This window comes from Haliotis rufescens, unplaced genomic scaffold, assembly GCF_023055435.1.
Source record: "Haliotis rufescens isolate VD_foot unplaced genomic scaffold, xgHalRufe1.0.p SCAF_55, whole genome shotgun sequence".
In the NCBI taxonomy this organism is placed as follows: domain Eukaryota; kingdom Metazoa; phylum Mollusca; class Gastropoda; order Lepetellida; family Haliotidae; genus Haliotis; species Haliotis rufescens.
Window position 1 is genome coordinate 2803551 of NW_025964279.1, and position 26593 is coordinate 2830143.

General features: G+C 43.8%; 2 protein-coding genes across 2 annotated transcripts in view; both read left to right on the forward strand.

The window, feature by feature from the left end:
- The window catches only part of LOC124116403, a 91944-nt gene extending 86923 nt beyond the window's left edge, over positions 1–5021 (forward strand). The window contains exons 54-56 of the mRNA XM_048385193.1: positions 2220–2320; positions 3607–3758; positions 4505–5021. Of these exons, the coding sequence (XP_048241150.1) occupies positions 2220–2320; positions 3607–3758; positions 4505–4677 (426 nt within the window). The 3' untranslated portion in view covers positions 4678–5021. The remainder of the gene's footprint in view (positions 1–2219; positions 2321–3606; positions 3759–4504) is intronic.
- An 18807-nt stretch (positions 5022–23828) lies between these two features.
- Positions 23829–26593, forward strand: part of LOC124116371 — a 173231-nt gene continuing 170466 nt past the window's right edge. Inside the window, exon 1 of the mRNA XM_046477682.2 lies at positions 23829–23923. The gene's annotated coding sequence lies outside the window, so the exon portion shown is untranslated. The remainder of the gene's footprint in view (positions 23924–26593) is intronic.

Below are 26593 nucleotides of genomic sequence, written 5' to 3' on the forward strand. Positions count from 1 at the left end.
CACTGTGTGCCAGCTTAGATATGCCAGAAGGTAGCATGAGGTGACGCAGGTCTGAGACGTTACTTGGTACTCACTCCATCACTGTGTGCCAGCTTAGATATGCCAGAAGGTAGCTTGAGGTGATGCAGGTCTGAGACGTTACTTGGTACTCACTCCATCACTGTGTGCCAGCTGAGATATGCCAGAAGGTAGCCTGAGGTGATGCAGGTCTGAGACGTTACTTGGTACTCATTCCATCACTGTGTGTCAGCTTAGATATGCCAGAAGGTAGCCTGAGGTGACGCAGGTCTGAGACGTTACTTGGTACTCACTCCATCACTGTGTGTCAGCTTAGATATGCCAGAAGGTAGCCTGAGGTGATGCAGGTCTGAGGCTTTACTTGGTACTCACTCCATCACTGTGTGTCAGCTTAGATATGCCAGAAGGTAGCTTGAGGTGATGCAGGTCTGAGGTGTTACTTGGTACTCACTCCATCACTGTGTGCCAGCATAGATATGCCAGAAGGTAGCCTGAGGTGATGCAGGTCTGAGACGTTACTTGGTACTCACTCCATCACTGTGTGTCAGCTTAGATATGCCAGAAGGTAGCTTGAGGTGACGCAGGTCTGAGACGTTACTTGGTACTCACTCCATCACTGTGTGTCAGCTTAGATATGCCAGAAGGTAGCTTGAGGTGATGCAGGTCTGAGACGTTACTTAGTACTCACTCCATCACTGTGTGTCAGCTTAGATATGCCAGAAGGTAGCTTGAGGTGATGCAGGTCTGAGACGTTACTTGGTACTCACTCCATCACTGTGTGTCAGCTTAGATATGCCAGAAGGTAGCTTGAGGTGATGCAGGTCTGAGACGTTACTTGGTACTCACTCCATCACTGTGTGTCAGCTTAGATATGCCAGAAGGTAGCTTGAGGTGACGCAGGTCTGAGACGTTACTTGGTACTCACTCCATCACTGTGTGTCAGCTTAGATATGCCAGAAGGTAGCCTGAGGTGATGCAGGTCTGAGACGTTACTTGGTACTCACTCCATCACTGTGTGTCAGCTTAGATATGCCAGAAGGTAGCTTGAGGTGATGCAGGTCTGAGACGTTACTTGGTACTCACTCCATCACTGTGTGTCAGCTTAGATATGCCAGAAGGTAGCCTGAGGTGTTGCAGGTCTGAGACGTTACTTGGTATCACTCCATCACTGTGTGCCAGCTTAGATATGCCAGAAGGTAGCCTGAGGTGACGCAGGTCTGAGACGTTACTTGGTATCACTCCATCACTGTGTGCCAGCTTAGATATGCCAGAAGGTAGCCTGAGGTGACGCAGGTCTGAGACGTTACTTGGTATCACTCCATCACTGTGTGCCAGCTTAGATATGCCAGAAGGTAGCTTGAGGTGATGCAGGTCTGAGACGTTACTTGGTACTCACTCCATCACTGTGTGTCAGCTTAGATATGCCAGAAGGTAGCCTGAGGTGATGCAGGTCTGAGACGTTACTTGGTACTCACTCCATCACTGTGTGTCAGCATAGATATGCCAGAAGGTAGCTTGAGGTGACGCAGGTCTGAGACGTTACTTGGTACTCACTCCATCACTGTGTGTCAGCTTAGATATGCCAGAAGGTAGCCTGAGGTGACGCAGGTCTGAGACGTTACTTGGTACTCACTCCATCACTGTGTGCCAGCTTAGATATGCCAGAAGGTAGCTTGAGGTGACGCAGGTCTGAGACGTTACTTGGTATCACTCCATCACTGTGTGCCAGCTTAGATATGCCAGAAGGTAGCCTGAGGTGACGCAGGTCTGAGACGTTACTTGGTATCACTCCATCACTGTGTGTCAGCTTAGATATGCCAGAAGGTAGCTTGAGGTGACGCAGGTCTGAGACGTTACTTGGTACTCACTCCATCACTGTGTGCCAGCTTAGATATGCCAGAAGGTAGCTTGAGGTGACGCAGGTCTGAGACGTTACTTGGTATCACTCCATCACTGTGTGCCAGCTTAGATATGCCAGAAGGTAGCCTGAGGTGACGCAGGTCTGAGACGTTAGTTGGTATCACTCCATCACTGTGTGCCAGCTTAGATATGCCAGAAGGTAGCCTGAGGTGACGCAGGTCTGAGACGTTAGTTGGTATCACTCCATCACTGTGTGCCAGCTTAGATATGCCAGAAGGTAGCCTGAGGTGATGCAGGTCTGAGACGTTACTTGGTACTCATTCCATCACTGTGTGTTGCAGTGGTGTGCCAGGACAGACAGCGTGTTCCAGGAGGAGTACAAGACACTGCTGCAGACAGTGATGGACCAGGACAAAGACGGCGCCAAGTGTGGACTCTCAAGGTCAGTGTGCTTTGTAGGGAGTTCAAAGCTCCAATAGTTCTCCCGAGATTCTTCAGGTTGTAATCACGTGTTGCCATCTTCCTGAGGCAAGGGAATTAACTGGCTGTAAAAGTTTAGTTTCCACCCTTGCCGACCTGGCCTGGAGTGTCTGGGCACGATTGTGGTGCCACCAGTGGCTATTAAGAGTTATATCCCGATTGTATCACATTCAACCTCTCATATCACTTGCATTTGCTTCAAACAAGAATGGCAGTGCCCAGTCAAAACGATCTGATCTATGATCAAGATATAAATTGTAATGAAACATTTTACTTTGCATCAAGTCACATGAGCACCTTGATTAAAAACGTGAAAAAAATTGGAAAATATCTAGAAAATATAGACGCCCATTTGACGGAACACATCTTATACAAATTATGCAGTCCACTAAAATCTGTTGTCAATTTTTGTTCGCAATTTTGATTGACTTGTTAATCCAGCCAAAATGTAACTTCATCATTGCTTTATGGTAACCAGCTTGATGTGGAAGGAAAGCCTGAAGGGATGTGGGTGTCACATGCCCAGTGGGAAGACACTGTACTCTATATGTCTTAACATCCAGGTGTCACATGCCCAGTGGGAAGACAATGTACTCTTTATGTCGTATCATCCAGGTGTCACATGCCCAGTGGGAAGACAATGTACTCTTTATGTCGTATCATCCAGGTGTCACATGCCCAATGGGAAGATACTGTACTCTATGTATCATATCATCCAGGTGTCACATGCCCAATGGGAAGACACTGTACTCTATATGTTGTATCATCCAGATGTCACATGCCCAATGGGAAGACAATGTACTTTTGATGTCGTATCATCCAGGTGTCACATGCCCAATGGGAAGACAATGTACTTTTGATGTCGTATCATCCAGGTGTCACATGCCCAATGGGAAGACATTGTACTCTTTATGTCATATCATCCAGGTGTCACATGCCCAATAGGAAGACAATGTACTTTTGATGTCGTATCATCCAGGTGTCACATGCCCAATGGGAAGACACTGTACTCAATATGTCGTATCATCCAGGTGTCACATGCCCAATGGGAAGACATTGTACTCTTTATGTCATATCATCCAGGTGTCACATGCCCAATGGGAAGACACTGTACTCAATATGTCGTATCATCCAGGTGATACATGCCCAATTGGAAGACACTGTACTCAATCATCATCAACATCATCATTTGTTGTTGTTATTATTATTATTATTATTATTATTATTATTATTATTATTATTATCCAGGTGTCACATGGCCAATGGGAAGACGCTGTGGCTGTGTTGTGAACACGAGCAGCTGGCCTACAGCTCCACCGCACTCCGGTACAAGGAACAGCTGGAGAAGAAGTCGGAGGAAGATGTGGGAGAGGAGATGAAACCAGGGGAGACAACTGAAGGTAGGACAAACTTGGTGGAGCATCATGTCCGACCATATTTCCCATTCGTGACCAACTCGTGTTATTCCGGGACAAGCCGAATAGCGACTCGTGCCCCTCTTAGCGCAAACGGGCAAAGCTAAAACAATTGTCAACTCGTTGCGTAATGGTTAACATATATTTCCCCATATATTATATATATTTCAGATGCAATTTAAATCACATTGGGACATGCGGAATAATGCAGTATGATTTGAACACATTTAACTGTGTCTTGGGTATAATTTTAGATGCAAGACGTGTGTAAAATAATTATTTCTGAGGGATTCTTTGACGAAGAACGTGAAATCATGCGCGCATTCTGATTGGTTTGTCGTATTTTCGCACATACCATTCATTGATAGGGGGACGAGTCTTCTTGCAGGTTACGGAAAGGGGCGAGTGGTGACGAATGCATATTTCCATGATTGGCAAGCGTTTTTTGGCTAAGGACAGATGCACTTGCGGTTTACCAATTTGCATTCTGTAATTGTTTTGTTTTCAAAAATATATTCACTCAGTAATTATTCATAGTGTTGTTATGCATTTTCTTTTTGTATACCCAGTCACCTATTAAATTTCCCAATGCAAAATATGCTTCAGAAAGGTAGAATGTTTTGCAGAAATTTTCTGCTATTCATGAGTTTAATTTCCAATTCCACAATGTCCACTCATCATTAAGTTGTTATACATTATTGTCTAATGTGACCTCCAACATGTTTCTTCAGTTAAAAAATCTCGACGTGACAGTAATGATGATGATGATGACGACGATGAGGATGATTCGGATGAGGATGAAGAGGCAAACCAGTTGAAGGAGATGCAGGAGGCTAAACCTGATCCAATACCTGTCAAGAAAACCCTGAAGAGGCAGACCTCACAAGCGTGCAATGTCATGTGATCTGGGTTAGCCAATCAGAAATCATTTTAAAGTGAACACCCAGCAATCCTGCAGTGTCATGTGGTCTATGCTTGCGGGTTTTGCCAGTGTGGTAAACTTCAAAGACCTGCATCACTTTCATTGAGCATTTCATCCTATATTAAACTGACTTACTCTGAAATAACTGCCATACTGTTCAAGTCAGTGTAAAACTGTTCACTTATTCATATGCTACTCACAAGTTGTGTTTTTTTAAAGTTGGTCATCCAGTATTAAGATGTCACAGACAATGCATCTAGGGTATCCAGGGCCGGTCGGGTAGCCTAGTGGTTAAAGCGTTTGCTCGTCACTCCGAAGACCTGGGTTCGAATCCCGACATGGGTACAATGTGTGAAGCCCATTTCTGGTGTCCCCCGCTGTGATATTGCTGGAATATTGCTAAAGCGGCGTAAAACCAAACTCACTCACTCACTCACTCTAGGGTATCCGTCCAATTGGTCATTGTAACAATGGAACAATGTCCATGAAACAATGTCCCGCGACTTAAAAAAAGGCCTGATTGGCACCCCAGTGGGACTTCAGTCTTATAGTAAGTGAGTGTGTATGGTATTACGCCGCTTTTAGCAATATTCCAGCAATATCACGGCGGGGGACACCAGAAATGGGCTTCACACATTGTACCCATGTCGGGAATCGAGTCCAGGTCTTCAGCATGAAGAGCGAACGCTTTAACCACTAGGCTGCCCGACCGTTCTGTCTTATAGTAAGAGGGTACCTTAATTATGTTAAGCAGCAACTCAATTGACACGGGCGAGTTATTATAGCTTTGCCTTGACATGAGCTGCAGTCAGGTTGTTGTGGCTGCGTGGACCTTACTGATTGTATGACGCTGTTGTACCGGTACAGATCATCATTGATACAATGTTGAAGTTAACACTCAGAAGTGGGCCAAATTTCTGTTAGTATTAGATGGCTAAACATTGAAGATAAACTGCAGGTAATGAAATCAGATTGGCCTGCTTGTTTGGATGTGGAAATTTGGCAGGGTTAATTGTGTAGAAACATTTCTAGGTTAATATGTCTTAGTAATAAGTTTGGTACTTTTCAGAGATTGGATACTTCTTAAAATAGATTTGATACTGTTCAAAAGCGATTTGATACTTCTTAAAAAGACATTTGATACTTTTAAAACAAAAGAGATTTGATACTTCTTTAAAAGAAATTTGATACTTTGTGTTTCTTGCAATACCCATCAACCCTGAAAAGACACTGTCACCTGGTCTATATTTCCTATCACAGCATTAAAATGTACTCACTCACTCACTCACTCACTCATAGAAATACTGCTGCCAGAGATATTCTTATGTGGTAATGTTAGCAATATATTCAGGGTATGTACACACACATTAACACACAATGTTGGAAATTCTACTCGCAGGCAGTATATGGTTTGAGAAAATTCATCCTTTTACGATGTGTTATGTTTTCCTTCACAAGGCTAGTTGGAGCAAAGTTTCTGTCTGTCTGTCATTGGACACTATGTCTGTTTATTCAAGTGACATTAAATCTCATGATGAATATCAACCTACCTACTTACATCGAGACAAAGTCATGACAACACGTTACCTAGCCTGGCACCATGGAGTCCCCAATTCAATGACGTGTGTGTGTGTGTGCGTGCGTGCGTGCGTGTTGAGGGTTTGAAACCCGTGTACTGACACTCTCAGGGTGATTGAGGTCACATCAGCTGATATTAACTCACATTTATTGCTCCAGTATTGGAGTAATGTTTTGCCGATGTGGCAGCTGTGATATTTATTTTATTGATCTGAACCGTTTATTCCAGAGACGATATTATATGTGTGACAATAGCCTCGTTGCTGACTCACACACTCCTAAGTCCCATATTCTTGCAGTGAGATTTCGCCATGTTGTGACTGGATACTGACTGATCTCATGACAATCTCTACGGAAACACATGCTTGTCATGACAGAGAGTGGCCAGACTGCATGTCACCGTTTCCTCATGGCATTGATCATTTATGTAACAGCCTCCTGGACAGTTCCTCGAGGAACTCCTATAGATGCTTGTGTTGTAAACTGTGATACAGAAAATTATATCTATTTAATCAACATGCATATTTTAATGTTTATATAATTTTCAAATGGTTTCTTATTCTACATCAGCATTTTCCGTATTTAAAACATGATTGTTTTCAGTATTTGTCTTTTCTGAGTTAACCCACAAGACAATCATTTTTCACATGACATTATGTTATTATATATTACCGAAAAGCGAAGAATGATCGTGTGAAATTTCTTTCCAATTTTTGCACAGGTGAATTTTAGTGATTCTCAATGCTGATTGGTCAATGGAAGCCATATGACCTCACAGTGCTACATTGTTGAGAAAATATGAAGTAAAACATTGATCATGACAACACAAATTAATTACATACAGTCATCTGAACAACAGGCTGACTTCAGGGAAGTTGACATGTGTTGGATTGACATTTATTGCATTTTTTCTTCATTTTCTCTCTTAAAATGTCAACGTGTAATAGAATAGAATATGCAACACGATGGAATTACGGTTATCTGTCTTCGTGAGTGAATCCATTAACATTATTCATGCACACAGGACAGATAATCTGTACTTCGTCATAGCTTGTGGTTAGTCTCTAAACAGCTACTGTACAAGAGAAGCAACCTCACTTTGTGGATGACTTAAAGTGGAAGATAGTTACATAGTTTTAGAATGCTTGTTTGACAAGTAACACAATTCATATCAGTCTAGAATTACTGCAAATAAAAGCAACAAAACCCTTTCCATATTCTAAAGTAAAAACAGAGTCGGTTGGCGATCCCAATATCATAAGCATGTGTATATGAATCACTATCAAAGAGTGATGATACCAGATGGTCATAAAGAGGTGAATGTATCCAGCCCCAGTGGCACTGGTCCAGCCTTTCTGCTGTGCCTTAATAAGCAGATATTATTAAAATGATGCCTTCATTCCCTGAACAGTTCATGTTAGTTTGTTGTATATATAGCATGAGATAGGATAGACCAGAAAAGGCCATGTCTGGTGGTTGATCAATGCAGCTGTCAATGTAGAAGGAATTTAGAGTTACTTCCCTTTACCAGCAGGCAATGATTATCAGTTGTGTGGCATTGTGGATGAGTTTCGGTCACTGGGTCACTATGGAAATTGATTGGGAATATATTCATTTCATGTGACAGCTTTTACATTGTTACGTTAGCGTCCATTTACAGTTTCAGTATACCCAGGGTATTGACTCAGTTACATGTAATTAGGGCTGGTCAGTTATTGAAGGGGGTGCTGGTCAGTTATTGAAGGGGGCGGGGCGGGTCAGTTATTGAAGGGGGCGGGGCTGGTCAGTTATTGAAGGGGGTGGGGCTGGTCAGTTATTGAAGGGGGTGGGGCTGGTCAGTTATTGAAGGAGGTGGGGCTGGTCAGTTATTGAAGGGGGAGGGGCGGGTCAGTTATTGAAGGGGGTAGGGCGGGTCAGTTATTGAAGGGGTTGGGGCTGGTCAGTTATTGAAGGGGGAGGGGCGGGTCAGTTATTGAAGGGGGCGGGGCGGGTCAGTTATTGAAGGGGGCGGGGCTGGTCAGTTATTGAAGGAGGTGGGGCTGGTCAGTTATTGAAGGGGGTGGGACTGGTCAGTTATTGAAGGGGGTGGGGCTGGTCAGTTATTGAAGGGGGTGGGGCTGGTCAGTTATTGAAGGGGATGGGGCTGGTCAGTTATTGAAGGGGGTGGGGCTGGTCAGTTATTGAAGGGGGTGGGGCGGGTCAGTTATAGAAGGGGGTAGGGCTGGTCAGTTATTGAAGGGGTGGGGCTGTTCAGTTATTGTAGGGGGTGGGGCTGGTCAGTTATTGAAGGGGGTGGGGCGGGTCAGTTATTGAAGGGGGTGGGGCGGGTCAGTTATTGAAGGGGTTGGGGCTGGTCAGTTATTGAAGGGGGTGGGGCTGGTCAGTTATTGAAGGGGGTGGGGCGGGTCAGTTATTGAAGGGGGTAGGGCTGGTCAGTTATTGAAGGGGTGGGGCTGTTCAGTTATTGTAGGGGGTGGGGCTGGTCAGTTATTGAAGGGGGTGGGGCGGGTCAGTTATTGAAGGGGGAGGGGCGGGTCAGTTATTGAAGGGGTTGGGGCTGGTCAGTTATTGAAGGGGGTGGGGCTGGTCAGTTATTGAAGAGGGTGGGGCTGGTCAGTTATTGAAGAGGGTGGGGATGGGCAGTTATTGAAGGGGGTGGGGCTGGTATAAGGACAGTGTTATATTTTTTTCATGACACACACCCTTTATATATTTGAAATATTCATATCATACCCCCCCTCCCTTAATCTCACCAATCCTTTATAATAAAGATTCAAGGTCCCATTCTTTCTGGATATGAGCAAGGCTGAATAATAAGGCATTTGTATGTTTTTGTAATAAGAAATGGTTGATGCTTTGAAAATGCATGGTTTTTTTTCATATAAGCAGATGTTACTCATGGTTTGTTTTCAACTCAGGGTTATTTACAATAATTATGAGATTTGTGTGTCTTGGGAAGTGCAGTGATATTGCGGTAATATTTTTTTTCTGGTTCAGGACATGTCTTGTTTTAGATGGAAAATAGCATTTAGAGCCAAGACTTCATCAGCCTGGTTCCCTGGGTATGCTCTGCTGACGCTCAGTATAGCGCCAGCGCAGCATACCCAGGGAACCAGGCTGAGACTTTATGTGCATAAAATTGACTTGAATAATTGTTCTGCTTTAATAAATGTATGTGAAGTATTATGAAGGGTTCTCCATCAGAAACAGATGTCTGTTTGTGTTTTCTTCTTTCAGCTTTTTTGGGCATGGGTGGTCCAGTTTTCTAAGATGCTACAGCTTTTCTGTGTGTCGCATTGCCTTGGCATATAGAGTCTGGTTCGGAGTGATAATGTTTCCAGAAGGCGTGGGATGGGTAACTTTGGTACCCGGGTCGGGTGGGTTCTGAGAAGGATCCGTGTACCCACAGGACTGACTAGCCGGACCCGTGGTTCGTCACGTGATATATTGTATAATGACGAATATAATCTAAAACTCTATGGTTGCACTACAAGTCACGAATGTTCGCATTTCTTTCTGACTGTGCACCCATTCCTTTGACTTTTAAAAACGATGGAATAAAGTAATACTTCAGTCAAATTCCCCGTATGCATGACCAGATTGTTTTATATGTGTATCTAAATACATTTTGCCAGGGCTACGGTCAAACTATTCCCAATCGGACGTTTTGTACCCTTCTCTTAAGACCTACAGCAGGTACCTGGGTAGGGTCGGGTAATGGGGTGGGTGGGTACCCGGGTAGTAAATAAGGGGGCTGGTACCCGGGTAGTAAATTCGGACTTGTCCCAGGCCTGCTTTTTGGTTTATCAGCACCACACCCATGTTTACGAATTTCACTACTTTTTGAGTTTCACCAAAGTGGCAAACGTCTGAGCGCTGCATCACTTTAGGCTTTCTTCCGTTGGTTTCAAATTAATTCACTGTCAGAGTGATGGTTTCAAATGAATCCTTTGTTAGGTTGTTGTAAGTTGGAAAAGCCTCGTTGTTGAAATTTGTTTATTCATCCTTATTAATAAGACCAATAAGACCGCCTCCGTGGTTTAGTGGTAGTGTGTCCGCCGGGAGAACGGAAGGTCCGTTTGTTTGATCCCTGGCTGCATCATACCAAAAGATGTTACAAGATGGTAGTTGTTGTTACCCTGCCTGGCGTTCGGCATTAAGGGGTTAAAACAAGGACTGGTCGGCTCGGAGTCAGTACATTGTGAAAATAATGTGTCCGAGTTGGGTATTCATGTTAAAACTGCGGCATGGTATCTCAGTGGGCTAGCACCATAAAATCAGCATTAGCAGGGACTAGTACAAACAGACACACCCCTTCACAACTGCATGGAAGTCCCTGCATAAATGTACCTCACCTCATCTCACCTCACCTCACCTCACCTCACCTCACCAATATGCTCAATAATACATGTTCTAGATGGAAGACTCGATGCGTTCTCCCCAAATAGGATGAGTGGAGGATGCCTCATCCCTTCCTTCCTGTTTGTCAACAGCACCTGCATAATGATGTTGGTATATAGGTCACCAGACTGTTGCCAGGCAACAATCCCCAGGATCAGCAACAGTTATAATGATGATGGTCCGATCTACAAGTATCACTGCTGGCGGACCTTACGTCCGTTGTGTACAGTCATTGTAATTGGAGAGACATTTTTACAATTCAATCTTTCCTGTTCGAATACCTGGGAGAATCTCATTTGGCCTGAATAGAAGTGCTGGGAATTCTGGGTCTTCAGATAAAAAAGTTGTGAAATTCATTTTAATTATTTGGTACCTTTGCCCGTAAATTTAAAAATAAATAAAATAAAATTCCCAGACCCTCCCCGGAATATTCTGCAAAAGAAAGAAACGGTAACTTTATCGCTATTGTCTGAATCTAGAGAGATGTGATTGCAAGCTTTACAGATGTTTTTTTGTTTTCTAGTTTGTTAAATCTTGATAAATGCAAAATAATAATACAACACCAATCAAAAGCTAAAGTTTGTTGATTTTGTGAAATTGTTTAATATTTTGCAGTTACATAACAAATGGTGTTTTAAAGTAATATTTTGCATTGTTTAACACATTTTAAAATACCATTTACAGTTATTAAATGAATTGAATTTGTGATCACTTATTTTTCTGTGGCACAGGTCAAATTGGCATCAAAAGAGAAAAAAATAATTGGTGAATTCTTATCAAGCCTTCAGTATGCAGTGTCTAGAAAGAACTCACCTGGTAAGCCCAGGAGACAAATACAATGCATATATATTACCCATTCTTTTCATGATTTTTTTTAACAATGCAACCTGTTTGATATTATCTCCAGGCAAGACCAACTTAGTTTCTAGATTACAGTTTCTCTTTACCAAGATGTCTGGGTTCATATGAATCGACAAAAATGTTCAAAATTAGCTTAGTTTAGAAGTTTTTGTATTTGCATCATTTTAAGACTTGTCCTCAAAAACAAAACGACGGTCTGGCCTCGTCAATAGGATGGCCGTGATTATTAGTTTCCTATGTAATATTTGGTTGTTTCTTTGTTTATATGATCTAAAAGTGGGAAGAATTCATGTTTCTGTTACATTTTGTCATCTGAGTTATATTCTACACTCGACTGTCCGTCCATTTGCCTTTTTCTGTTTTACAAGAAGTCACAAAATAAAATGTAATTGAATTACTGCAGTTCTTGAATGTGTAGTTGTCTTCTTTATTTTGCGACTGTTGGGATTCCATCTTTCAATCTCCGCTAGCTGTCATTATGGGTGGCGCGGGTGACCAAGTCGTCTTAGGCACCGCAATTCATTGTGCAGAGTTACGTCCCTTGGACACGCCATAAACCAATGATCGTTGTCCGATTCCTGGTTCTCCCTGATTATGTTTCTAGGTTTGTCAGCACCATACCCTTGGGTTTCACCAAGGTGGTAAACGTCTGAGACCTGCATCACTTTGGGCTTTCCTCCCACATTAAGCGGGGCGGTCGGGTAGCCTAGTGATTAAAGCGTTCGCTCGTCTCGCCGAAGACCCGGGTTCTATTCCCGACATGGGTACAGTGTGTGAAGCCCATTTCTGGTGTCCCCCGCCGTGATATTGCTGGAATATTGCTAAAAGCGTCGTAGAACCATACTCACTCTCTCACTCCCACATTAAGCTGACAAGCTGTGATATAACTGGAGCGTTAAACCCAACTCACTCACTCAGAATCATGGATTATGATTGCATGTACAAATACTTTGTCATGATACCCCCCGATGCCCCTGTAATTGCCTGTCATTGCGTGCATAAAGCCCCACGAGTAAGATATTCGTCACACATTCACAGTTCAAGTGGAATGGAGTCGGCTCCAACACAGTAAATCGTTGAACTGTGTAAAGCAAATTTGGGTGAAAATCTCAATCTCAACACCGAACTGTTGTTTTTCACATTGATGGGAGTGCCTGGCTATGGTATTTTGGCTGCAAAAAGCCGTTTCATTATGTATGTATAAACAGCATATTTTCTGACAGTGTTGATGTTATGATTGATCTGGAATTTGATCATTACAATTGCGAGTTTTGAAACTACATAAAAGTGATCAAAAATGGCATTATCAGCAGTTTTTTTTATTTATTTCAACGTCTGTACAAAAGGTTGAACATTAGTAATTTAGCAGACCTACGTTTTGTATGTCATAACCGCAGTTCAAAAACTTATAAACCATGAGCACCCACGTCCAAACGTAATGTATTTTCACATTTCATATCAAAAGGGATGAAAAGATTGTTATTTTATGCTTCATAGACATAACAAAATGTATGAGTTACAACTCTATTACAACAAACTCAATTCTGTTACGTCAGAATGTTTTTAAATAAATGGCTTCTTTTGACAATTGACAATTTTTTGTTTTGTTTTTGTGAGTTTTAACTTTTGATTAGGATTAATGATCACATAGGTTGTGACAAAAGATGAAAAATACCATATCATGGACACCGTCTTTCATGTATGATTGATGTCAAGGCAAACTTTTGAAATATGGAGCGAGCACTTACAAATGTCCAATCATACATTTTATTTAGCCAGTTTCCATTTGTATTAACATGAATGTTGAATGTGATATATATTTCAAAGTAACCTAGCACCATTAAAATTACTTTCCATTTTGTGATCGGTTTAATGCCGTAGTGGAGTAGGCTAATTCATTAATTATTTTCTAATTAATTAAACATATCAATGCGCTGCATTGAACCAGAATGTTCTTCTCAAGTATCATATTCTCTAATATCAAGACAAAAATTATATTGAGGACACTTTTATATTGGCAAGTTGATAATCAGAAAATTTGTCGGTTTTGAGGTTTTGACCCCCTTGTTGACGGCCAAACCTCATAAAACGTTATGCCACACCTATCTGAAAATGAGGGTTGCGTGCATTTGGAAGGCTTGGGACCGGAAGTGCACAAAATATTGTTGTTTTGTGGTCATCGTGACGGTCACTCTGGGTCAATAGCAACAGACTGGCAACCTTAGAAGATTCGGGGTAGAACAGGTCTGCAGCAACCCATGCCTGCCGGAAGAGGCGACTATGCTTGTCGTAAGAGGCGACGAACGGGATCGGGTGGTAACTTGGTTGATTCATGGCATCGTATCCCAATTGCGTGGATCGATGCTCATGATGTCAATCACTGTATTGTCTGGTCCAGACTTTATTATTTACAGACCGTCGTCATATAGCTGAACTATTGCTGAGTGCGGCGTGGAACTACAAACTAACAACCAAACACATAAACAAAACAAACCCACGCACTGCCAACTTCATGGACACTTCATGGACTGAGGCCAAGTTCTGCATGACCACGAGTAACGTCACTTCGACAAGATAATCACATCCGTCTAGTTCATATGCGAAATCGGGGCGGTCAGATAGCATGGTGGTTAAAGCGTTCGCTCGTCACGCTGAAGACCCGGGTTCGATTCCCGACATGGGTACAATGTGTGAAGCCCATTTATGGTGTCCCCCGCCGTGATATTGCTGGGATATTGTTAAAAGCGACGTAAAACCATACTCACACATACTCATATGCGAAATCGGTTGCTGACTGGAACTTTGGCATCCCACACTGTCCCTGGCTTACGTCCGATTAGTGCAAGAATTGTGAGGAATCGATGACTCAAGCACAACACCCGACCACGACGTCCAGCTGCCCTTTATTCTGCCACGTCATCGAACTGCACGCACGGGCAAGACATCTTGAGGTTCAGGTTCCGGACTGGATGTTCAGGATGTCCAGGTTTAATCTTCCCAGAAGTAATGGCCGTCAACGTGCTCATCGACGTCGGATGGAACGTTACGCTGACGCATATGTTATGCAACGTTCTGGTAGGCGGTTGGGGGTAATGGTGTGTAGAGGTATCACGGCATGTCACAGGACATGGTCTTATGGTCATCGATGACAGTTTTACTGGTGTACGGTACCGTGACGTAGTTATCAGCGTCACTTCGTCCCATTTCTTCAGACCATTGACGTTACATTACTTTACAGCAGGACAATGCACGATCTCGGGTTCCATTGGACAACGGGACATCCCAACCATGTGTGGGGTGAAATGAAACTTCGTTTACGCAGATTTCCAAACCACCCGGACGTTGGTCCAGTTGTGGCAGGCCTTGGTCCAGACCCGGAATGACATCTCACAAGCATTCCTCAACAGTCCTGTGTCGTCAATGAGGCGACGTTGCCAAGCTTGTGCCACTGCTGATGGCGGTCATACCCGATACTGACTTGTGAACTGACATTTGATCTTACGCCACTTTCTGCCTAAGATGACGTTTACAGAGGACACTGTCATGGTGAATCGTTTGCGTTTATTTATTACTTCCCACGATAGACAGAGATGCACAGGAACTTATTCTCGCTCTGTTTACATGTGTCGTAGCCCTGCGGTTAAAGCGTTCGCTCGTCACGCCGCAGACCGGGGTTCAATTCCCCACATGGGTACAATCTGTGAAGCCTATTTCTGGTGTTCCCTGACGTCACATTGCTCTGAAACGTCGTACAAAGAATAAAAGAAGTTGCTATACATAAAAAGTGTCATGTATTCATGTTCTTCCAACTTCAAAATGCCTTTCAAGGATTACCTTTTTCACGTATACCTGTTGTCATCCCTGATTTAACCACCTCCGTGGTCGAATGCAAGAGCGTCTGCCCGGTGAGGGGAAGGTCGGGGGTTCGATCCCCGGCCGCGTCATACCAAAAGCCGTTAAAAGATGGTACTTTTTGTTACCCTGCCTGGCGCACGGCACTTCGGGGCTAAAACAAGTACTCGTCGGCTCGGAGTCGGTATACTGTGTCTGAATGGGGTATTCGTGTTAAACTGCGGCAAGGTATCTCAGTGGGCTAGCAATATAAAGGTCGACTAATACAAACAGCCACACACACACGTCCATGCGCGTCGCTATATAAATGCAATAATCTTGAACGCGACGTTAAACCTCATTTCACTTGACCTCATCACTGATTTTCAGACAATCAAGAATAAAACATTCTTTGGCGTTGACTTTTTAAATTCCATTGATTCCACTTTTGAAGTACAATCGAGCATGCTCTTTCTACCAAGATTTCAAATAGCGTCATACGACCCTTGCTCAGAACCTGTTTGATCAAAGTTACAGCATTAACGGCCTCAGTTAAACTTACGAAAAGTCTCATGGTAGATACGAGGAAGACATTTCCAAATTTCACGCATCAGTGACCAAAAGATGTCCAATGCAATTCCCTATTTTGACTTGAACCATAATTATGTTGCCGTGTTTTTTGCAGGTGAACACCAGACTTGCCTTTGCATGTGTTTGTGACGGGAGCCACCGGTCGGACAGTGTACGCTCACCTTTTCGCGAACACCTGGTATCAGGTCACTATTTGATAGCGGTTCATAAACACTCATGATATAGTCGGAATCGTACAATCGAGATTTCTTATGGATATGGAAAGGGTATTGCCGCTTTTAATTTTATAAAGGGCTCCACAGCGGATCCTGGTACATCCGAACCGGAGATGAGAAACGCCATTCAACCACGCCATGGTTTCCACTGGTCATGAAGGCTACAATCAGGAAATTGAAAGAATATTTTTGCAAAATATCAGGAATGTCCTTCGAGTTTTGAAGAGTAAAGCAAGAAATATTTTTTCATCTTTAGAGTGATGAATTGGTATTATTGATTATGAACATTTAATCATCGTTAAAGCTAAAGAATATTACTTGTCGATCCATGTGTTTTGACATGTATTGTGTTGTACGGGAAAGGACGGTTGTGTTTCTTGATGAGGAATTATTGGTTATAACCGTTTCCTTTATGACATATTGTGGGCACGGGTGGCCCAAGTCGTCTAAGGCGCCGCGATTCGCTGTGCAGAGTTGCGTCCCTTGGACACGCCAGAAACCTATGATTGTGGGTTCGAGTCCCGGTTCACCCCGATTATGTTTCTAGGTTTGTCAGCACCGTCTCGTGCTCGTGGGTTTCACCGAAGTGGTAAATATCAGAGAACTGCAACACTTCTGGCTTTCCTCCCACTTTAAGCTGACACACCGCGATGTAACTGTAATACTCTTAAAAGCGGTGTTAAACCCAACTCATTCACTCACTTTATGACACACAACAGAGAACGGGGCAACGGGTGACCCAGTCGTCTAAGGCGCCGCAATTCACTGTGCAGAGTTGCGTCCCTTGGGCACATGGCATCATGGTTGTTAGTACTCCATTGTTTCAGTGGCATCATGGTTGTTGGTACGCCATTGTTTCAGTGCTGTCTTGGTTATTGGTACGCCATTGTTTCAGTGGCATCATGGTTGTTGGTACTCCATTGTTTCAGTGGCATCATGGTTGTTTGTACTCCATTGTTTCAGTGGTATCATGGTTGCTGGTACGCCATTGTTTCAGTGCCGTCATGGTTGTTGGTACTCCATTGTTTCAGTGCCGTCTTGGTTGTTGGTACTCCATTGTTTCAGTGCCGTCTTGGTTGTTGGTACTCCATTGTTTCAGTGCCGTTATGGTTGTTGGTACTCCATTGTTTCAGTGCCGTCATGGTTGTTGGTACGCAATTGTTTCAGTGCCGTCATGGTTGCAGGGTCTCTGATGTTCCAGTGTCGTCATGGCTGCTGGTACTCCATTGTTTCAGTGCTATCATGGTTTTGCTGGGTCTCCAATGTTCCAGTGCCGTCATGGTTGCTGGTACGCCGTTGTTTCAGTGCCGTCATGGTTGCTGGGTCTCCATTGTTTCAGTGCCGTCATGGTTGCTGGGTCTTCATTGTTTCAGTGCCGTCGTGGATGCTAGTACTCCAATGTTTCAGTGCCGTCATGGTTGCTGGGTCTACATTGTTTCAGTGCCGTCATGGCAGGTGTGTTGTTGCACTTGAAACAACGTCATTATTGTAGCAACGTCATGATTGTAATAACGCCATGATTTCTGTCACGCCGTGATTGCTGTAAAATCAGTACTATATTTATATGTTACGATGGAGTTGGTGTTATGTCAGAATTCTATAAAATGACATTATTTTATGAATCCACAACGTCAAAGAACCCGTGAATATCTTCAACAACCCATGCTTATCCTAAGAGGCGACTACCGGGATCGGGTGGTCAGGCTCGTGGACGTGGTTGATGCATGTCATCGATCCAAGTTGCGTAGATCGATGCTCTGGATTGTCTGGTCCAGAATCGAATATTTACAGACCACCGTCATATAGCTGGAATATTGCTGTGTACGGCGTAAAACAACAACAAACTAAAACTAGAACGTCAACGCAATGGAATATCTGCCGAAAGAAGTTTCACAAGGCGAAAAAGGCAAAATAGTGGTGAAAATGAAATGCATGGATCACTGGCAATAAATGATGGCGTGTTACCTTAATGCAGGTTACATGTGTGAAGAGAGCCTTTGTCGACAGGTCACAGACATTCAACAGCCTTCTGAAGCCCGGGGTCACAAGGACCTTGTCATGCCCACAAACCTTCCACTCAAACCGACAACCAGCGAACCCTGAATGCCCTTGTTACTTACTTTTACATCTTGTGATAATTTGCAAGTAACATTCGTTAATATTGGTATGTACATACACGGCATTTAAGCTTGTGTAATAGATCTTGTGAAACACATACTGCGTTGATACGTTAACATATATAATACAAACGGCTTGAATGATTCCACGCACTCCCTGGGGTATTGTCTGGTATTAATCGCGTGTCACTATGGTAATCCGGGAGACAGTGACAAAATTGCTCCAAATTGTCAGAAACAACTGCTTGTGGAATCGTTAACACGTCAGATACTTAAAATAATACCGATGTATTTCTAAAACGGTTGAATCTCTTGTGTTTGATGTACGTGTGTAGATGTGTAACTTATTTAAAACCTTTGACTGACAAATCATATTGGAGCATTTTCCTGTTGTAACATATCATTTCTCGTCACTAGATGCGTTTTTTTTAAAATTCTTTGTTCCAAATTTATTATATTTGATTTAAATCTTTATTTGTGTGTAGATATGAGTCAATTCCGTTCAAAGTGTGAGTATGTCTGCACGTGTGTGTGTGTGTGTGTGAGGGGGGAGAGGGGGGGGGGGGGGGGGGGGGGAGAGAAAAATTGTGTGTGCCTGTGTGTGTGAGAGAGTTTGTGTGTGTGAGAGAGAGAGAGTGTGTGTGTGTGTGTGTGAGCGAGAGTATGCGTGTGTGTGTGAGAGAGAGAGTGTGTGTGTGAGGGAGAGTGTGCGTGTGTGTGGGTGTGTTCCTGTATGTGTGTGTGAGAGAGAGTGAGTATGTGTGTATGTGAGAGAGAGAGAGAGAGTGTGTGTGAGAGAGCGTGTGTGTGTGTGTGAGAGAGAGAGAGTGTGTGTGTGTGTGAGTGAGAGTGTGAGAGAGATCGCGTGTGTGAGAGAGAGAGAGAGGGAGAGCGTGTGTGAGTGAGAGAGAGTGTGTGTGTGAGAGAGAGAGAGTGTGTGTGTGAGAGTGAGTGTGTGTGTGCGAGAGAGCGTGTGTGAGAGAGAGGGAGAGCGTGTGTGAGTGTGTGTGAGGCAGTGTGTGTGTGAGTGTGTGTTTGTATGTGAGAGGGAGTGTGTGTGAGTGTGTGTGTGTGAGAGAGAGAGAGGGAGTGTGTGTATGTGTGTTTGTATGTGAGAGAGAGAGAGAGGGAGAGTGTGTGTGTGAGAGAGAGAGAGGGAGAGTGTGTGTGTGAGAGAGAGAGAGAGAGGGAGAGTGTGTGGGAGAGAGAGACTGAGTGTGTGCGGCCGTCAGTAAATTTGGTGATATGCGAATAAGCTTAAGCCTTTAGCCCTATCACGTTAGAAAACACCAGAATGGGCTCGGGCCAGGGTCCCCTTTAAGATTAGAAACAGCTCTAATACACTTAGCGTATGGAAAGATTTCGGAATGAGCTGACTGAGGGCTGAAACGAGCGACAACTGATTTAACACGAAAGAGGAGCGCATGGTTAGCCTAGTGGTTAAAGCTTCCGCTCGTCACACCGAAGGCCTCGGTTACTGAGCACATCACCCTAGGTAAGGTGAGGTGAGGTGAGGTGAGGTGAGGTGAGGTGAGGTGAGGTTAAACGTGTTCAAGATTATTTAATTGTGCATGCACGTGTGTGTTGATGTTTGGTTTCAAATAACGTATTAAGCTGCCTGGGGCAGTGGGGTGGTCTAGTGGTCAAAGCGTTCGCTCGTTACGCCGAAGGCCCGTGTTCGGATCCCGACATAGGTACAATGTGTGAAGCCCATTTCTGGTGTCCCCCGCCGGAATATTACAGCAATATTGCTAAAAGCGGAGTAAACCCACACTCACTCACTATTGAGCTGCACAACCAACCAAATTTTACTTTAATTACAGCACATAGAATACTGCTCCAAGACCAGGGATGGTGAACACGCGAAAGAGAAACCTCAGGTTGAAATAATTACGTTACGTGCTCATTCATTATTTCAGTCAAATTAATTTAATTTACCTCATTTCGCGTGAGAATCCACAAAGAGACGGATTAAGTGACAGGGAGGTCAAATTCGGCGATATCTGACGCCTGGGGACACAAAGCAGAGGTATTTGTCCGCCGACCAGGAGGGAGAACTCTCAGTGGTGCCCTCGCCGCTCTGATGTAATTACATGCTTTCAGAGCCACGCTGCTCTCACTCCGTGTTCTCGGCAAAGATGTCCCACCCCCATCACAGATTCCAATATCAAAATGTCAAGATGAGATAGGGTTTGCATCTCTGGTGATTATCCAACAACAATGATAAATTAACCATCTCGGCTCTCCCCGCTGTTGACATCTCGCCGTACACGATTCACGGACGGGTGGCGGCCATATTGGATTTCGAGGCGCCATATTAAGGCGTGGATGCTTACAGCTTCGCTGTTAATTATTGTCCATGTTTTATCAAATACCTTCGACTTGATCTTTATTCGGAATCGTTTTGTTGATGGTATTTTTAGGTCCCCATATGAAATTCAGGACAAACCCTGCCCTTGACCTTGAAGAGAAACTGGATTGGGTATTGGAAGTTCACTATGACTGCTGCGAGTGAATACTGATTGGATGACTGGAAATACGACATTGTCAACTGTCTGATTGTTTCACAATAACCCTCCTCCGTGGAACACTGGATCCGTGAAGATCCGGGGTAGAATAGGTCTTCAGCAACCCATGCTTGCTGTAAAAAGTGCCTATATGCTTGTCGTAAGAGGCGACTAACGGGATCGGATGGTCAGGCTCGCTGACTTGGTTAATGCATGTCATCGATCCCAATTGCGTAGATCGATGCTCATGATATTAATAACTGGATTGTCTGGTCCAGACATGATTATTTGCAGACCGCCGTCATATAGCTGGAATATTGCTGAGTGCGGCATTAAACAACAAACAGACACGTACAGACACTATAACCCCCCTCCGTGGAACACTGCACTCCACCACGGATCTGTCTAGTCCAGACTCGATCATTGGTCCGACTGTCATGATTAAACTTGCATGAGTCTGTAAGGCAATAATTATTAGTTTAAATCATAATTTCAAGATTATACAAATAATGAGAACAAGTTGTCCCCATAAAAGACTGGCGTCCTCAGCTGTTCTGTCCACATGTCTTGAGTTGCCTATTAGGATAGAATTACTACACTTCCATGGACTTATGTTTCAGTATAGCCTTGAAGCAAGGCTATGTCATGATATACGTGGTATATTCCCGACTGCGGCGTGTACAAATCGACGTTTTATTCCTAATCATCTACTGCCGTCGGCGATATAAATGCGCCTCACTAGTCTCTTTTGTGTGATAGGAAGGTGAATTATAGCAAACGAAATTTAAGAAACGTACTTCTTTGAGACAAGTAGTGAGTAAGTTCGATTTAACGCCGCCTTGAACAGTATTCCACTTATACGACGGTGTGTCAGCTTGTGGGAGGAAAGCCCGAAGTATGGCGCTGACAAGCGAATAGACTTCACGAGGACAAGCCGGGATTCGAACCCTCGATCGAAATTTTCTGGCACGCTTAAGGAACACGACTTTGTGGTGGCTGGGCGGAGAGGTGGGAGAGGTAATTTAATTCTACATTGTAAATTTGTTGGTTGGCAGATCCGTGAAGTAATTAAATCTTAGCTTGTCAAACCTGTCTTTTATTCTGCTGCCATTGTGATAATCCCTTCATTACTGCAGCCCTGATCACGACCCTTGACTTGATACCACAAGTCTTCAGACATTGATTTCCCCTTCCGGAGGTATATTGGGTCAGACTCTGTCCCCAGCAGGACAGGGTTGTCGTTAGGGCCGATTCACTTGCTTGTTCGTTAATTTTTTATCGCCACGGGAATATTCCAGCTTTTTTACCTCGGCTCGAACATAATCGAGTTTGGAATAAACAAACCAGTGGAGGTTTAGTGTGGAAGGGAGGTTTTTTTTTTTTTGTTTTTTTTTTTTTGTTTTTTTGTTTTGGGGGGGGGGTCTGTTCTAAATGTGAAAACAGTACCCCCCAAATTAAATTTTAAAAATTTGTTACCTATCATGAATAATATGTTGATATGGTTGTTGAAGTAAACTTAACAATGGTTTACATTTCGTGTATGGGATTTTATGGGCCTACACCCACCAGACTGGAATTACAAGTAGGTCCCCCCTCCCCTTTTTTCATTTTAAATCCTTGACCCGAGCCTGTGGTTTACATTGTGTGACATGGCGGACTGTGTGTCCGACGTACCTTGATGGGGTTCATGGTCAGCGATCATGCTGACATTATTGCCTAGCCTTTATATCCGCATTTTATAGATGGACTATTGATGACTGCTTATTTGCCAGAGTCATCTAACCTTAAGACGCTTCTTCAAGGACAATACATTTTGTGATCCGTTTAATGCATGGCAGCACCATTTATTTCAGCTTTTTTAGTTTGCTTTGAGGGAGATTTGGCAGTCTCAATTCATGTCTGTCCTGCATTAGAAAGACGGATATCGAATATGTAGAGCTGACCGTATTGTGTCCGTATTCTTACGCGCTACCAAAAGAACAGGACACTTACTGGTATTCCGGGTCAGAACTAGCCCCTTGCAACCTATGCTTGTCTTCCTGTGGGGAATCTGGGTTAGAAAAGGTTTTGCTTCTTTCTCTAATTGTTGTTTTACGCCGCACTCAACAATATTCCTGCTATTTGACGACGCCTATCAAGGCGACGCCTGTACTTAAGGCTGAAAGATGAAAGGAATAAAACATGTTAAATTTTGTTTTGTTTTTTGTTTAACGCCGCACGCAGCCGTTTTTCAGCGATATGACGGCGGTCTGTAAATAATCGAGTCTGGACCAGACAATACAGTGATTGACATCATGATCATTGATCTACGCAATTGGGATACGATGACATGCATCAACCAAGACAACGAGCCTGACCACCCGATCCCGTTATTCGCCTCTTACCGCAAGCATGGGTTGCTGAAGACCTATTCTACCCCGGATCTTCACGGGTAGGTTAGAATCGGTCGCCAGCAACTTAAACAGGTCTTCTCATGAGGTTTCCGGGTTAGAATAGGACTCCAGCAACCTATCCTTATCTTCACGGGTCGATTCTGGGTTCGAATTAGTGCCCCTGCAACCTGTGCTGGTCGGAAAAGGAGATTTAATGGTTTGTTTGATCAGCTTCGGTGACTTGGTTTATTCTCTTGGTTCACAGCGTGTCAACGTACCCCAATAGCATGGTTTGCTGCTCACAATACCAATCACTGGATTGACTGGTCCAGGCTCGATTATTTTTAGACCACCGTCATATGGCTAGAATATTGCTGAGTGTGGCGTTAAACAAACAAACAGGCATATTATTTGATTATGTCACAAGACGTGGCGTCAAAGCGTGACATTAACATGGAGCGTTTTTCTCGAGAATATTTACCGTGAAATTGTTCCGCCATAGCATGATGCCCCCAGGGAATTTGATAAGCAAAACTAAATAAATGTGCAATGACACTTCTTCCTCTTGAACACCACAGCTGCCAGCGACAGTCGCACAGCGGAGAGTCACGTGATCTGTAACCATTTACCGGGAAAATGCATCCGAGTGTTTGCCGCCAGATTTCAGCAGCAGACGAGATGACAAGCGCGCAGACGTGATGAGCCCAGTTGTCGTCTGCTTGTGATGACACGTCACAGACCCAGTGGATGAAAAGGTAGGCAGTTTGTATCGATCTTAACATCTGTATGACCTTCAGTTTGTATTCTGTTTAGGGATAATATTTCCCTGAAATATATCTTTGTTATGAAAATATGAACACAAGGCGCATGTGCATGCGAGCATTGCAAACAACGTTCGCCAGTCTCGCCGTGCGTATATCCGGCACCGTGCTACAATGATTTTAATTATGTATGGTATTCCACTATTATAACGTGTATTATTCCAAAGCCTGACTATCGACCCGTCCTCCAAGACAACCTGTTTGATTGAATCGCGTCGTGTGTACCAGTTTTATTGAATTGAAATTTGAAAATGTTGTGTTTAGGGCATGAAGAGTTCACGTGAAATAGTGTACATGCATATTTTATAGAATAGGAACTTAGATGTTTGAACTGAGTCTGTTTTAGAAGGTTAACTTAAAGGCTTCGGACTATACGAAATATCAACATAACTGTTCAATCCGATTGTGTCACATCGTCCCCACATGTATCGAGTTGCAGGGATGGTCCAATCGTTTAAGGTGCTGCTGTGCACAGTTGCTTCCCTTGGGCGTACCAGAAACCTATGATCATGGGTTTGAATCCAGGTCATAATCACTGCACAAGTTTGTCCATTTTCCAAAGGTCAAATAAGCCTGCTTATTTTACTGCGTTTCACAGCGAAACAATATGGTCAATTGACAATATATTTGTGGATATTCCTGTATGACATCATATGCTGTCCATAAGAAATAGATTCACTATTAAGTCTCTCCCGCATTTCCTTCTACGCAAGGCACGGAACCATTGATCCGCATACAACTTAGTGGTATTTTGTTTACAGAGAGGGGGCACGGGTGGCCCAGTCGTCTAAGGCGCCGCGATTCGCTGTGCAGAGTTGCGTCCCTTGGGCACGCCAGAAACCTATGATTGTGGGTTCGAATCCCGGTTCGCCCCGATTATGTTTCTAGGTTTTTCAGCACCAAACCCGTGCTCGTTGGTTTCACCGAAGCGGTAAACGTCTAAGACCTGCATCACTTCGGGCTTTCCTCCCACATTAAGCTGACACGCCGCGATATAACTGGAATACTGTTAAAAGCGGCGTTAAACCCAACTCACTCACTCACTGTTTACAGAGTGTTCATGTCAATTTGCCTAGCCGGTACTGCATTGTGTTCAAACAGTGAACACGCTTCGATATGACTTGATTCTTTGTGATGCAGTGGCCTAGTGGTTAAAGCGTTCGCTCGCCACGCCGAAGACCCGTGTTCGATTCCCGACATGGGAACAATGTGTAAAGGCCATTTCTGGTGTTCCCCGCTAAAAGCTAAAAACGGCGTAAAACCACACTCACTCACTCACCCACATGTGTTGTTGCTGCCGCCTCAGTTGCTCTCAGGGATTCAAACCCGAACTAGGTGCTTAACTACGCTACCAGGACAGTGGGGACAAGCTTGCGTTTAAGACGTCCAAGGTTTGGGTTCGAATCCTCGCGCGAATGCAACACTTTGGAAAGGGGAAGTGCAACATGTGATTTGGCAATATGAAACTCGTTGTTGGTGTCAAATGTGGTGACATCAAAGTCACTAACAAGCACTTTGTCGGGTATTGAGCCTGTTAAGCCGCTTTAGTACAAACAGCCGACGTGCTGATATCACTGTGTGTATAATTGGCCCAAGGGGGTGCTTTTGTAGGACCGTCATTAAACACGACAGCTATTTGTTTCAGGATTAATTCATGTTATAATAATAATAATAATAATAATAATAATAATAATAATAATAATAATAATAATAAAAAAAAATAAAATAAAATAAAAAATAATGATCAAGAGTGATGATGATAATGATGATGATCATCATGAGTGAGTGAATGAATATGGTTTTACGCCGCTTTTAGCAATAGTCCAGCGGCGGGGGACACCAGAAATGGGTTTCACACATTGTACCCATGTCGGGAATCGAACCCGGGTCTTCAGCGTCACGAGCGATCGCTTTAACCACTAGGCTACCCAACTGATGATGATGATGATGATGATGATGATGATACATTATTTCCCCGGTCAATGGATCATGTGCACTCGATTTTCCTTCTCAGCTCCATGTGGAGTATACAACCAAAGCTGCCTGTGAGGCTGTAGGAGGTGGGCAGTCACATTACCATCTCATCCTCCCTCAATGTGGTATTCGTGTCAAGGGTTGACTCGGTTGATTGCGTGCATGTCATCGTTCACCGAATGTGTCAGGCGATGCTCATAATATCAACCACGGGTTTTGAAAGGCCGCCGTGATACAGCTGAAATAATAGTTTCGTTGACTGTGATGTGAACCAGTCACTCCATTATCAATAAACATCCGAACAAAGAGCTTTTGTTGGGCGCTGTTTCCTATCCACTATGTGGGTCAAAGGATCAGTGTGCACTCAACAATCATTCTCAGCGCCTTTGGGACAACACAACCAAAGCTGCCTGTGAGGCTCTAGAAGGTTAACAACCACGTTGCCTTTTCATCCTACCGGGTACCCTTTCACTTATGGGAGAATAGAGGCACATTTCGAACAAGGCCCGAAGGCCTTGAAACTCTCAGGAGCCAGTAGCCGAACACGGTCACCCATCCAACTACTCTCCGCTACCAATTTTGCAAAACTTCACCTGATTTGGGACCTGTGCGATATTGTACCACGTGCCA